Genomic DNA, 13,719 nt, shown 5'->3' with positions numbered 1-13,719 from the left:
TTCAGAAGTGGTGTGTGACAAACCCAGTGAGTTATTCAGGAGCTAGACCTGGAAATACGTTCTTATTTTAATCTAGTGAAGCAGCAACTCCTCGAGTCAATGGTCTTTTCTGAGGGAAGAATAAGTACCAGTGCCTTGGAACTTGGTGGTTCTTTGTCCCAGAGGTTTGGGTCTGCATTCGCAGGGGAGTCTTTTTGCCTATATTTCCCATTACTGCCTATAAACCACTAGTTACCTTTCTGCACAAGCAGAACCCCTGCATGCCCCACACTGTCCTGAGGAAAGGGAGGGGGCTTACGAAGTCTGGGTGCACCCTCACCATTCACCCTGCCTGGCGATGGTCCGCAGCCACTCCTCAGGGAAAACGCGCACTACCGAACCACGGGCCAAAGCAAAGGAGGCGTGCTGGAGCCGGAGCCGTGTTCCTCACCAACAGGGGCCTCTCTGGCTCCTTCCCTTCTCTCTTTGCTCATTGGCTGATATTCCTTTGAGTCTATTTGTTTCAAATTTAATTTTATTTTTAATTGGAGGATAATTACTTTACAATATTGTGATGGCTTCTGTCGTACACCAACGTGAATCAGCCCTAAGTATGCTTATGCCGCTTCCTCTTCAATCTCCCTCCCTCCTCCCACCCCATCCCCCGCTCTAGGTAGTCACAGAGCACTAGCCCTGGGCTCCCTGTGTCACAGACAGCCTTTGAGTCTATTAGGAGGGGCTTTTGGTTCGTCATAAGCAGTTTTATTCATTCTTTCAATGCGCTCTTCCATCTCAGGGCAGGGCTGCACGGGCGGAGCGGCCGGCAGGCAGCCCAGCCTGGTGCTCCTCTAGAGGCAGGGGTGCAGAAGCACAGAGGCAGCTGCTGTGAATCAGCAGTGTCTCCATGACTGAGCACATTCCCGCACCACTCATTCTACACTGAAAACACAGACTGTGCCATTGAGTTTTCCAGGATATGACCAACTTCAAAATGGGGGCTGGTGGGACTGCCCTGGTGGTCCAGTGGCTAAGACTTCACATTCTGCATGCAGGAGGCCCAGGTTCAATCCCTGGTCAGAGAACTAGATCCCACACCCTGCTATGAAGATCAGAGACCCCACGTGCCGCCACTGACTCAGTGCAGCCAAATAAATAAAGACAACATAGGGGCTGCTATCACCGAGTTCTGTGTGTGTGCTGCCTAATGCCCACGAAAAACCCTATGACTCATTTCTTTTTATATATAATTTTATTTTTATTCTTTTAAAATATTTTGGCTGCACCGGGTCTTCGTTGTTGCGGGTCTCACTGGGGTGGGGGTGGGGGTGGGCCTTCTCGTCACGGGCGCAGGCTCTGGGGTCTGGGCCGGCAGAAGTGGCGCACAGGCTTAGTTGCCCTGCAGCCTGTGGGATCTTCCTGGACCAGGTGTCAAATCTGTGTCCCCTGCATTGGCAGGTGGATTCATAACCACTGGACCACCAGGGAAGTCCCCTGTGATTCATTTCTGTCATTAACCCCCAAACATCCCTCTTCTAGCCACCAACTAAGGAAATTGAACAAATTACATGGCCAGAGTCCATTGTGAACAACTTTTATTATACGTTTAGTGTTCTCTATACAAAAGAAATCAGTTTTTTTTTTTTTTACAGTGATTCAAAAAAAAAATCTGAATAATTTGGCCTTTCCATTGCTCATGCAGTCAGTTTATAAGTCCACATATTAGATGGTCTTCTACGGCCCAGAAGCCTTCCCTGCTGAAGGTCAAGCATGACACCCTCAGATACGCATCTGTCGCTGACAAGGTTGGTTAATGCAAAATAACTCGAAAAAAGGAAAGAACATGATGTGAGAGGGGTTAAAACAAGGTGTGCCACGGTGAGTGAAAATATTTAACCAATGGGAAAAAAAGATCAGACCAACTTGTGGGTGTGTGGGTATGTGGGAAGGGATGGAGACATTTGGAAAAGATTTCCCCGCTGAACGGAACAAACTGGAAAATGTGTGTGCTGGGGAGGCTGCGGGGCCAGAGGTCCCTGGGGCCCAGCGTGGAGTAGGGAGGGGCAGGACAGAGCGGCCACGTCACAGGCGACCGGTGCTCAGAGCAGGAGGGCGCGAGGCTGGCACAGAGCTGGGAGCCGGGCAGGGGACAGCTGACTGAGAACACTGAGTCTGGAAGTCAGAAAGGAGAGCAGGGCAGTCGTCCGACCTGCATCCTCTTTCAAAGAGAAACAAGAGACGTGCACAAAATTCTGCACTTCGTCTCCCGGAGTTTTGTGTTTATTGCTTCACTGAAGTCTTTGCATGTGCTGCACGCCAGCCCGGCAGATCCGGGGGTGGAACTTCCACGGCCCTGCTCCCCCGCGGCCAGGGTGGAGGGCACAGAGCCTACCAGGGCCCCTCTCGCGGGGACGCAGTATGCTGGGGGCAAGAGATGCCACCCGAGGGGAGAGCTTCGTGGTGACAAACACCAATCAGCTGGTCCCTCTCCTCCTGGCCTGGGTCTCTCCTGAACAGCACAACCGGTTCACCACGGGCTGGCAGACTGACTGACCTGGGACTCAGAAAAATCCTGTGATTTCATTTGTGGAGGTATAAGGGCGTGTGGGAGAAGCAGAAAAGAATGTGGGCCAGATCTTAAGTAACATCACTGTGTCCAAGGCGGGAACACCGCTGTTTCCAGCTGTGCTGAGATGAAAGAACACTGCACAAGGAGTCAGAGGGCCCGAGTTCAAGGCCGGACCTCACCTCGATTTACCAGTTATGTGACTGCGGACAGTCCCTTCCCCTCTCTGGATTTGACCGTACAATGAGTCATTTCAATCAGATCAGCTCTGTGGTTCCTCTGCATGCTGAAATCTGATCCTGTTTAAGCTTTGTACCTATTTCACTTCCATCTTTACTATGATGAAACCACCATTTAATACTAATAGACCAGTAGGGGGCACTGGTTTTGGCTTGAGACGCCGTGTGGTGGGGTCTGGCGGCTTCCCTGGATGGCTGTCCTTCTTTCCCTGTCCCTTCTCAGAACCTGTTCTCAGTAGCGGAGGGAGGGTAAGCTGGGCAGGCTGGGCACAGCCATAGTTCGGCGTGAACTCCCACAGGTGGCCCCTGCCTGTCCTGAAGAGGGGCTGCCCAGGAGTTGGGCTCTGCAAAGGTCACTGAGTGTCCTCCTGTAATTTCAAGCTCTTTGCTTTATTTGTTGACTCCTCTGATTTATTTTAATCACGGATCTCCCTCTATGCACCTCCTAAGCCCACCATGTAGTGATCAACCAGGATCCTCAGAGTGGTTTCTTTCCCGGGGACCGAATCACAGCACGGGCCGGGGTGTATGTGGCTACTGGCGGAGTGACCGAGGCTTCACAAACGGAGCGTGCGCTGCATCCTCCCACGGAGATGCCCTCCCGCCCCTGAGCTGAGAGGCCGGGAAGCCTCCTCTCTTCAGCCCTTAGCAGAGCAGCCTCGCAAAGACTGAGGCGAGGGTGGGAAACCCCCACCGCTCTCGTCACACGGCTTTTGGGGGTGCTCTGTGACTTGGCCTTGATCCTGCAGAGGGCTCCAGGAGCCTTGGAGAGCTGCGGCCCGTGTTGTTCCCCGGGAAAAACCCTCTCCTTTGGATCAGACTCTGTTCAGGGTTTGCCCACAGGAATCGCCCAGACGGAGTCCGGCACGGGCAGCCTCCGACCGCTGCCCCGACACTTCCAACACACTTCCCCACAGCCCTTCACACTTCATCTCCGTGTCTGGGAGTGGACTCAGCCTCTTCCAGACAAGGTCATGCTTTGTACTGTTCCTCCTGAAAGTGCTGCCCGGCGATGGGGCCTCGGCCTGCGTGTGCATGTCCGTGCGGGTGCTGAGTGTGAGCAGGGGAGGCCCTCCCTTGGCTTGAAAAGCCACAAACATCCACGGATCTGTTTCCAGCCCTCTTCTAAGGCTAACTGTGTTCAGGGAAATCACGAAGGTACTCTCCGGGCCCAGGCCACAGAAGTCCTTGTGGTGAGAGCAGTCGTGACCCCGGCAGCCTCTCGGACAGGCGAACGTTTCTCTAGGCCTCAGGACTTGCTGGGAAGGGGGCCAAGGCGATGGACAGGGGACAAGTGTAAGCTCAACCATTTCCTCAAAAGCAAGGCAAGGGGCGAAGAGGTCTGTTCACCATGACCCCGGCCAAGGGGCAGGTACTGTCCCCCGGCCCTGCAGTGTGCTTCCTAGAGACTGGCACCCGCTTCTTTAGCTGGGCACATGCCCCTCTGTGGGGACAGGTTTTCAGAGGAGGGCCTGACTAGAGGAGACAGAGGCACCGAAATACAGACAAGTCAAGCAGCCTGCCCGAAGCGCAGAGCAGAGCGACCCGGGAGGACCGTTCCCGTCCGGCCCAGAATGGGGAAGCGAGCTATCCCCGCAAGGACCTTCCCTTCAACCTGCAGCCACTGGTGGCTCGAGCATGCAGAGCGCTCCCATCAACACCGCCTGTCACGATACTCAGCGCTGAGGACAGGGGCCGCGGCTTCTCGGCACCGCGGTCTCCAGGGCTCAGGCCAGCTGCTCCCGAGCATCTGCGGAGCGGAGGGATGGACGGACGGCTGAGAGGAGGAGACGCCATGGCTGAGTCCCGCGGGCAGACGGGGGCTCAGGCCGGGGGTTTCCGGAGCCGGAAACGGCCTACACTTCCGCCCCCTCCCCTGCCCCGGGCCAAGCAGGCCGAGGCACCGGTGGTGGCGCTCTCCTGGCATTGCGGTGGTATGTTTGGGGTGGCTCTTGAGTACCCTGCTTGGCAGGGAGCGTTGGACAATACTGCTCTCCGGCTGAGCTGGGTGGGCTCTGGCGCGGGCTCCACGGAAGATGGACGCTCCTCGGCCTAACCCTGCGGCCCACACAGCCCTCTGGGCCCCTGCTGTCTTCGCTCGGGGATGACCTGGCCCCCGCCTGCCAGGAGGGCGGCGGTCACGTGGTGTGTGGCTCTCAGCACAGCAGCGCACAAGGGGGCTGGTGGCACTGCCTTCACACACAAGGAGGGGCAAGCCTGGCAGGACACGGAGACAGGCTGAGGTCCCGCCCCCCTTCCCGTCATGGGTCTTGTGAAGGACTTTCTGAGGCAGGGGGATGGTATGACCACAGCTCGGCGCCCACCCTGCCTGCAGAGCTCGCCTCCAGCGCGGTGAGCGCAGACAGTGCAGTGTGGAGTGAAGGCCTGAGAAACGACTGCTCTGCTCAGATCCAGAGTGTTTCCGAGAAATCCAGCTCACAGGCACACCTCCCTGCCATTCCCTGCTCAGGCTCCGGGAACGCCCAGCGGCATCCAGGCAGGTAGAGGGGGTGAACGCCCGGGAAGGCGCCCCTGAGCTGGCTCCTCAGGCCGTCGGTCACCCCTTCCCTCTGACCACGAGAGCCCGTCCAGGCCTCCTGCCCGCACACCTCCCGCGGCCTGGGCCAGTGGAGAGCTGCCTGCCCTCAGGTTCAAACAGCACAGCTGGTGCGGCTCGGGGCTACCTTTTCTTATCTAGACAGAGTACCTGTGTCTAGGGGCTTGACCTGCACCTGACCAGTAAGTGCGTAAGCATTGCTGATACCTTTGTGGCTTAAACGTGTGGCAAACGAGGCTTAAACAAGGTCTCTGAAGGACACAGCGCTGCTCCTGCCCAGGTGCCCTGGCAAGCAGCCAGAGGCTCCCTGCAGAGACTGTGTCTGTGGTAGGTGGTCCACTCTGGGCGTCAGCTCCACCCTCCTAAAAGCAACTCTAGCTGCAGCCAACAGCTGAAGGGCTACCCTTAGGCTCAAGATTTCTCTCTCTGAGGCTAGGTACCTTTGGTTTCAAAATGGAATAGGTGGGGAGGATAAAGGCAGAGCCCTGGGTCTCTGAGAACCGCAGGTCTTCGACTCTCTCCATCTGGGGCATGTTTTGAGTGGCTGCTTCGGGTTCTGCTGGGATGCTTGCATAGGCCGCCCCGCTCTCCTTGAGACAGGTGTCACTGGAGGCTTCAAGGCTTGCAGGGAGGGGCTGCGGACCTGGGAACTGCAGGGACAGGTCGGAGCTGCGTAAGGCATACGAAGAGCGCTGCCAGGCCCTGCTCTGCAGCACCGAGTACCGCGGTCCTGCGGGGGCTCCTGATACGGGAACACCCTAAGGAACGGACTCGCAGGCTACTCCTGGGGGTAGCCGCGCCCCATCCACACACCGTAAAACACCAGACCCACTGTCACACAGAGCGGACCGAGGAGAGGCTACTGCCACACACGCAAGGGGAGTGCAGGTCCACCCCCAGGCACACCAGCACAGCCTTCGCACCGTGGGCTCCGTCTCCCGGGGGCAGCAGCACAGGCCCTGACCCGGTGTGGGGCAGCCCCCACCCTGGATGCAGGGGGGCGCAGTCCTCTGCCCCACAGCCTGAGTCTCACTGATGAGGAGGAAGGCAGTCCAAACCCAGCCCTTCCCTTCTCTCTCAAGGTGGGCACGGCTCCCCAGGGACCAGACGCCTGGCTTCCCTCTGCTTGAGGTACACGGTCACAGGAGCCGAAGTCCTTCGCCTTGGTGCCCACTCCTGTTCCTCAGACTCCTTCAGTCAGCACAGCTTTTGTCTCAGACGCTCCAGAGCAAGGGGCAGGGTGAGAGCGAGGAGCAAGAGGTAAGCCCACCCCCCCAGCTGAACCAGAGCCAGGCAAGGAGGCCTGACCCCCCTCTCCCTCCCTGCCAAAAATACTGTCGTTTCCCAGAAAGGCGCCAAGCCCAGCTCAGCAGCTGACAAGGTTGAGGCAGAGGGGTTGGGGGCCGGGGGAGGCATGTGATGAGAAAGGCATCCTTGGGAAATACATGGGCCCAGCAGCAGTTTGAATACTATAGCTCTTCTGTATGTTCGCTTACAGATCAATCCTTTTTGCTTATCTCGCAGTTTCCTGGGGGAGAATCCGCCATCGTTTCTTTTTCCAGGGACGTTTCTTCAAAAGGAAAAGAAAATGGACATGTTGGGTCTGGAGGGGGAAGACTCACGGAGCAAAAACAGAGACGAGAAGGACTGTAACCAGCGGAAACCTGGTGTGTGTGTGTGTGTGTGTGTGGAGGTCGGGGTGGGCAGTGTGGTGGAGGCCTGGGGTGACCGTGAGGCTGAGCGAGACACCAGGGCTCCCTCCGGCGGAGCTGAGCCGAGGCAGCAGCTTGCCCACAGGTGGCACCGGGGGGTCATCGGGAGGGGGCTTGCAGTCGGCTGGGCAGTCGCCGGCCCTCACAGCTTGGCAGCCTCTCATGCTGTCCCCCCGTCCCTGAAGGTGGTGGCGGCTCTGGGGCAGGTCTGCAGCGGCTCATCTCCCCCCTTCCCCCTCCTGCTTGCGGAGTAGCGGCTGTGCCTGCAAGGCTCCGTTAGGCCAGAGAATAGATGGCGTTGACCGGTGACGTGGCCTCTGAGCTCTCGTTGCCTTCCGTCTCCTCCTTGTCCTTCTTGACTGTGTACTGGCCGATGAAGGAGCCGTCCTCGTTGAACTGGCCCTCGCCACCCTCGCCATAGTCCACCAGGCTGTCGTCGCTCTCCTGCTGCTTAATGGTGCCGTCCAGGGACGTCTGGCTGCCCTGCAGGGGCTTGTTGTCCTCGTCACTGAACGGGGAGAGACAGAGGATCAGAGCCAGTCCACCCAGTGCCGCCCAGACCCTGGCCGGAAGGGAGAGGGCCTCCAGCTTCTCGCTGCTCAGAGGACCGGACCCCAGGATGACCCAGCCCTCACTTGCTGGCCCTGTCTGGCCAGGTCTGCAGAGGGAAGCTGAGGCCAAGAGAGGACACTTCTCCAGGGCAGAGGGGCAGGCGGGTGCTGGGCCAGGATGCCAGGATGTGCCCACACTCCTAGACGCCTGGGCGGGGGTCTTTTCTGTGAGGCCGGGCTGCTGGCTCTCTGGGATGGAAGCAGAGAAGCAGCCACCCTCCAGGAGGCAGACGGAACTGCCTGTGGACCAGCGGGGACAGGAAGGGTCAAAGAAACAGGTCAAGGGCTCTGAGTTCTGGTCCCGAGTGTGTCCCTGCGGCTTTGGGAAAGCCCTTCCTTCTCACTGGGCTTTAGTCCTGCCATCCAGAGGGTTCATCTAGCTCTGACTCTGTGATCTGTGACTCTCTCTGGAAAGACTGCCCTTGGCAAGAAGCGAGGGTCCGAGCCCAAGAGAGACAAACCCCTCCCTGCCTTTCCTTTTCTCTTTCTTGGCGGTGTTACCCTTAGCTCTGGTTTATCCACAGAAAGATGCTGGTTTCAGGGCAAGCGGAGGGAGGTGGCAGGGTGTACGTATGAGACAGGAGGGCTGGCAATCAGAGACAAAACTAGCCAGGCGTGGAGGGCTGTGCCCAGCTCCCTCAGAGGCCCTGCAGGCCCTGCCCTTAAGCTCCTCTCACGCGGAGAGAGCTGGTCATTACAGTGGCATCTGCCTGCTGGGGTGCCTGCTGTGCCCCCAGGGAGGGAGACACCCAGAGGGGCAGGCATCTGCTCTGGCACTGCATCCCGTCCCCCGAAGCAGGGACCAGGTGCTGCACTTCAGAGGAGAGAGAGGTCCCGGCAGGCAGGAACACAGCGGGCTGGGCAGGCTGAGCAGATACCCCACAGCCCGCTCCTCTGCCCCAGGCCACACCTAGCCATCCCTGGGCTTGTGGCAAACACCGTCTGGATTGTCACTAGAGTGGAAAGGGAGTTCTTGCCTCAGCGCTGGGCACAGGCAGCTGCCAGGGGTGGGGAGGGCTGTGAACCAGAGCAGAGGAGCTGGGCACCAGCAGGTGGGAAGCTAGCAGCCCACCCCCACTGCGCCAAGCGAGACACCCCCACCGCGCGCCAAGGGACAGTGGCCCTGTCTCCTGGCCTAACTGACGGCAGGGCTGCGGGAGGGGCAGCTGAGATGGAAGTGGGCCTCCAGGGTTACGTTATCTTTGTTCAGGGGGTGAAATTCATGTTTTGAAAAACAAGCAGATTCTAATGACCAAGCCCCTGACTCCACTTGCCACTCTGTTTCACCGGCACCCTCTCCCCAGGGCTCTCCACTCCCGCTGCACGGTCGTGATGACTGTCTGTGTGATTCTTGTGAACTCCAGGCCCCCAAGCTACATGCAGGCACTGGCCAGGCTGGCCCAGCGGGCATGGAGGCCGTGGGAGAGGGCTTCACTGTGCCAGCTTCTTGTGGAAAGAGGACCTACATCCGGGAAAGGACTGTGACCCTGTGGTCTAGGCACCCGTTCGCCTCCCTTCCAGAGGACCTCTGAGGACCAGGTGGACAGACCAGGGAGAGAGAAGCAGAGAGAGCCCCACCAGAGAGGTGCTGGGCAGGGGGTTCCCAGACGAGCAGGGCGAGCCCACACCCCAGGCTGTCCCGCCCAGGAACCTGGTTTCTCCTCTAACATACTGATTTTCGCCCTTTCCAACTTCCGACTCTGGGATTCATCCAAGTGGGGCTCCAGGATGGATGCTGCCGGCCCCCCAGAGCCACAGCCAAGGGGTGTGCAGGTGCACACACGTGTGCGTGCCCATGTGTGTGCTGTGTAAGCCCGTGCGTGTACGCACCAGTATTTGTGTCTCCAGCCTCAGAGTCAGTGGGGCCGGGGGTGGCAGTGGGGAGGAAGCACACGCTTTCACCCAGCAACTGTGGTGTCTGGGAGGAGAGGTGCCCGAGAAAGCGGCTTCTCCCAGCACAGGTCCCTGGGCCCGCCCCTCACGCCGCCTCGAGCTGCACTGAGGGTCTGGGGAGAGAAGGCCCAGGCCCTCTGGGACTCATGGCCAGAGAAGGACCCTGGACCAATGGGGAAGCTGGGCCCCACGAGGGGTGCTGAGGACTGTTGGGGAAGGGCCTCTCACACTTGCCCTTTGGGAGGCTTATGAGGATGCAGAGAGTGGACGGACAGACAGTCTATAAGGCGCAGAAACTCCCCAGCCTGGGCCTTGGTCCTCTCATTGGGGACACGGGCCCTGGACCAAACGCTGTCCAAGGCCCATTCCAGGCTGCAGCCCAGAATGTCATTCTAGGTCCTGAGGGAAAGGCCCAGAACACCGCTCCCTTTATCCCTCAACCAGCTGTCTCAAACACAATACAACTTCCCCGTGTCGTCACCATTTTCAGGGCCGGGGTGGGGTACAGGCAGAGGGGGAGCTGAGGCAGATGGCTCCTGTGTGGGCAGCGGCTCTGCTGCCCGTTGATCTGATCCTGTCTGGGAGGCTGCTGACGGGCAACGTGGCAGAGGCCCAAGACAGGCTAAGGAGAGGTCAGAGGGGGATGGGGTGGCCTGGCCCAGAGAGACTGGTGAGGCTAAGGAGAGGTCAGAGGGGGATGGGGTGGCCTGGCCCAGAGAGACTGGTGAGGCTAAGGAGAGGTCACAGCGGGATGGGGTGGCCTGGCCCAGAGAGACTGGTGGGGGTGGGCTCTGATCTGAGCACTTCCTCCCATCGCACCTGGCCTGGGGAGGAGACCTCCAGGACTCATCCTGCACTAGTCCTTTGCTCAAAGCACACTTGCCATTAAAATGGACAGATGACAATTCTGTTAAGCCAGATACAAAGGCCCGTCCAGACCTGAGCGGAAGCATGGGCGCAGGACGAGGGCAGTAGCCGGACGTTGCGGCCCGGCCTCCCCAGTTCTGTACTAGCTCACAGTGGGGAGTGCATGAGGCTTGGCCAGGTCACTTCCTAGTCCCGGCCTTGGTCCTCTTGTTGGGGACACGGGCGCCAGAACAAATGCGGTCCAAGGCCCATTCCAGGCTGCAGCCCAGAGATGTCATTCTAGGTCCTGAGGGAAAGGCCCAGAACATCGCTCCCTTCACCCTCCTGTAGCTGAGTCTCAAATATAATACAACTGCCCCGTGTCATCATCATTTTCAGGGCTGGGGTGGGGTACAGGCAGATGGGAAGCTGAGAGCAGAGCTCATTGCACAGCAAGAGGGAGCCTGGGGCTCGCTTTCAGAGCAAAAAGGTAGAAACACACATACAAAGAACACAATAAACCTGAGTTGTGCAGCTGGATGAATAAAACGCTGCTCATCAAATGAGTGTGAGTGTGCTGGGCGGTGCTCCCGCCACAGGCAGAGCTGATGGGAGGACCTCCACGCGGTGGCCTCTGAGCCCAGCTGTCAGCCCTGAGGGCAGGAGGGAAAACCCACCAGACAGGGGTGCTGTGCGTGAGCAGGAGTGAAGGGGACCCCGCACCTGTAATCAAAGGAGCCATCCTCTTCTTTGGGGTCTTCAGGGCCGAGGGGCACATCCTTCTTTTCTCGCACTTGGTCAGGAAGAGAAGCAAAGACACAGAGGTGATGACTGGCCCCAAAGGAACAGCCAAAGACGCTGCCTCTGGGTTCAACACCTCCTTCTCAATACAGCACCACCCACACCCTCTGCTTCTTGCCTCCCGCTTTTAAGCAGGTTCCAGGCTAATTCTGCCTCCTCGCCGTCATCTCTACTGACCACTGAAATCTTCCCCAACCTGGCTCGCCTCAGCCTCTCCATGAGGTCTTCCCCAAACACCTGGACGCCGTCCTTTCCTTGGCAACTTTCCTTTTTGCCACACTGTGTGGCAGGCGAGATATTAGTTCTCTGAACAGGGATCCAACCCACGCGCCCTGCACTCCTTAGCACGGAGTCCTAACCACTGGATTGTCAGGGAATTCCTTGGCACCTTTCTTAATCCTGCTCTGTGTGACAATTACTTGTGCACATTTATGACGCCCGTAATAGAATGCCAGTTCTTTCCTTGAGGGTGGGGACTGTGTGTCTCTTCAAAGCTCCTGGGAGAGTGTCCTGGGCAGAGAGGACACGCTGTACACGCCTCTGGAATGGAAGGCGCTCTCCTAACTGGGACCCCACTTGTCTGCGTGACTCCCCTTTCCCACACCGCCCGTGAATGGCCAGCACTCCTCCCAGGCCCTGTCTGGTGCTGTGCCCCTCCTACTGCACCAGCTGCCCTGTCCTTGACAGAGCAGTCACTTCTTCTAGAACCCTTTGCACCCAGCACAAGGGCTGGTGCACCGCAGACACTCAGGTGAATGACTGTGCTTCTTTTTGAGGCACAAGGCAGGATAACCACCCCTATTTTCGCGGAGGGAAGCTGAGGCCTGGAAGACATCGCATAACAATTAGCAACTAAACAAAATGTTGAATGGACACTGGAGCCACTGGAGCCCTGGTCTCATGGCTCCTGGCTCTTTCATCTTCTGATGTAAGGAAAGGGGCATAACTGGAAGAAGAACTTTCTGAAATGGGCAGAGGAAGGTCCAGAGTTAGCTGATTAGTTCTCAGGTGTCCCAGTTCCACCTGGAACAAGGAGTGAGATCAGAGAGGCTGCCCTTCCTCAGCCTTTCTTACAGAAGAAAAGCAATCCCAGCACAGCACAACAAAGTGAACAAATCGTTCACCAATGTGCATGCTAAGCGCTAAGTTGCTCAGTCGTGTCCAACTCTTTGCGACCCCATGGACTGTAGCCCGCCAGGCTCCTCTGTCCATGGGGATTCTCCAGACAAGAATACTGGAGTGGACTGCCATTTCCCTCTCCATCATTCACCAATAATGAAGTATAATTTCCTGCCGTTCCTGACTTGAAGGAGTCCTTTAGAATCCTAGGGTCTGAGAGCACATGGGCCAGAGGAAGAAAATAGAATAGAATCTCCTCTCTCTGAGTTGAGTTTTAGGAGATCGTGGAGAAGGACTTGTTCACAGAGATGGGGAGAAGCCAGTGCTTGGAGAGCACAGGGTGTATCTGGTGATGGCTCTGGGGGCAGGGAGCAATTTCATCCTGCAGTCCAGCTGGACTTCTGCTCTCAGGGTCATCCATTATCCTGTCTCCTGTCACCCTCCCCACCCCATCACAGACAGATGGCTTTCTTGTCCCTGTTTGAAAAACAATCAATATTTCCAGAAACAGAAAAGCCAGAGGTCCTTGTCCTTGACCTTGGTTTGTCTGGGCTGGAGGATCTTCAGGCCACAGAACAGAAGCACCTCTCTGGGACTCAAAGGAAAGCCCAAAGCCCTTTAAGGACTGGCGAGGGGTGGGGTTCCTCTCCGTGCAACCTACCCCCCAGCCTCTGCCTGCTCCTCATATAGGGCCATCTGTCCCCTTGTTGAGGTATTGTGATTGCAACCCCGCCGTGCTGAGCGCCCAGCTCCACAGCCTCTCTCGTGCGTGTGCTTCTTCCATCCAGACCTCTCCTCCCTCCAGCCTCTCTCTCTCATGGTTACAGAAAAGCATCTCTCCTTTCTCCTTCACTGGGATACAGGGTCCTAATGAGATTCAGGCTGAAAAAAGCCAATTACTGAGCAGATGGGTGGTGAGTCCAGGGGAGGGAAGGTCACTCTTAATGGGAGCCAGGGCTCCTTCCATCCCCTCTCTGGCTGCTTGGACTGCTCCATCCCCCCACCTCAGGGGAACTTAATTAACTCAAGTGCTTTCTGGCAACTCTACGGTGCACAGAACAGGCAAGAGGACCCTACGTCCCAGCCTGGGGAAGGGCTGTGCTTGCTGAGAGAATGGCGACTCACAGGAAGAGCCTGGTGGCCCTGTCCCCGAAGCTGGCTCCTCGGACACATCTTACCGGGGTACTTGCCGCCGCGACTCCTCTTGATGAAACAGACGATGAGCAGGATCAGCACCAGCAGGGCGATGGCACACATGAGTCCGATGAACCAGCCCTGGGTGGCAATGTCCGCCTGGTTGTTGGTGTAGGCTGTGGGGGAGGGCCAGAGGCACACACATGAATGACCGGTTCACAAGGCGGCACGCAAGGAGGAGGGAGAATTTCGGCTGTTTCATGGC

At 57.8% G+C, this 13,719-nt stretch overlaps 1 protein-coding gene across 20 annotated transcripts in view; it reads right to left on the bottom strand.

The window, feature by feature from the left end:
- Positions 1-1,554: 1,554 nt before the first annotated feature.
- NFASC (neurofascin) overlaps positions 1,555-13,719 on the bottom strand; it is a 201,904-nt gene continuing 189,739 nt past the window's right edge. For all 20 annotated transcript variants that reach the window (XM_070767783.1, XM_070767781.1, XM_070767791.1 and 17 more), the window contains 3 exons: positions 13,499-13,630; positions 11,124-11,193; positions 1,555-7,558 (listed from right to left, as the gene is read on the bottom strand). In XM_070767783.1, coding sequence (XP_070623884.1) covers positions 7,327-7,558; positions 11,124-11,193; positions 13,499-13,630 — 434 coding nt within the window. In that variant the 3' untranslated portion in view covers positions 1,555-7,326. The remainder of the gene's footprint in view (positions 7,559-11,123; positions 11,194-13,498; positions 13,631-13,719) is intronic.

The sequence above is a fragment of the Bos indicus genome, chromosome 16, assembly GCF_029378745.1.
Source record: "Bos indicus isolate NIAB-ARS_2022 breed Sahiwal x Tharparkar chromosome 16, NIAB-ARS_B.indTharparkar_mat_pri_1.0, whole genome shotgun sequence".
NCBI classification, from domain to species: Eukaryota; Metazoa; Chordata; class Mammalia; order Artiodactyla; family Bovidae; genus Bos; species Bos indicus.
This window is presented reverse-complemented; position numbering and strand designations above follow the sequence as displayed.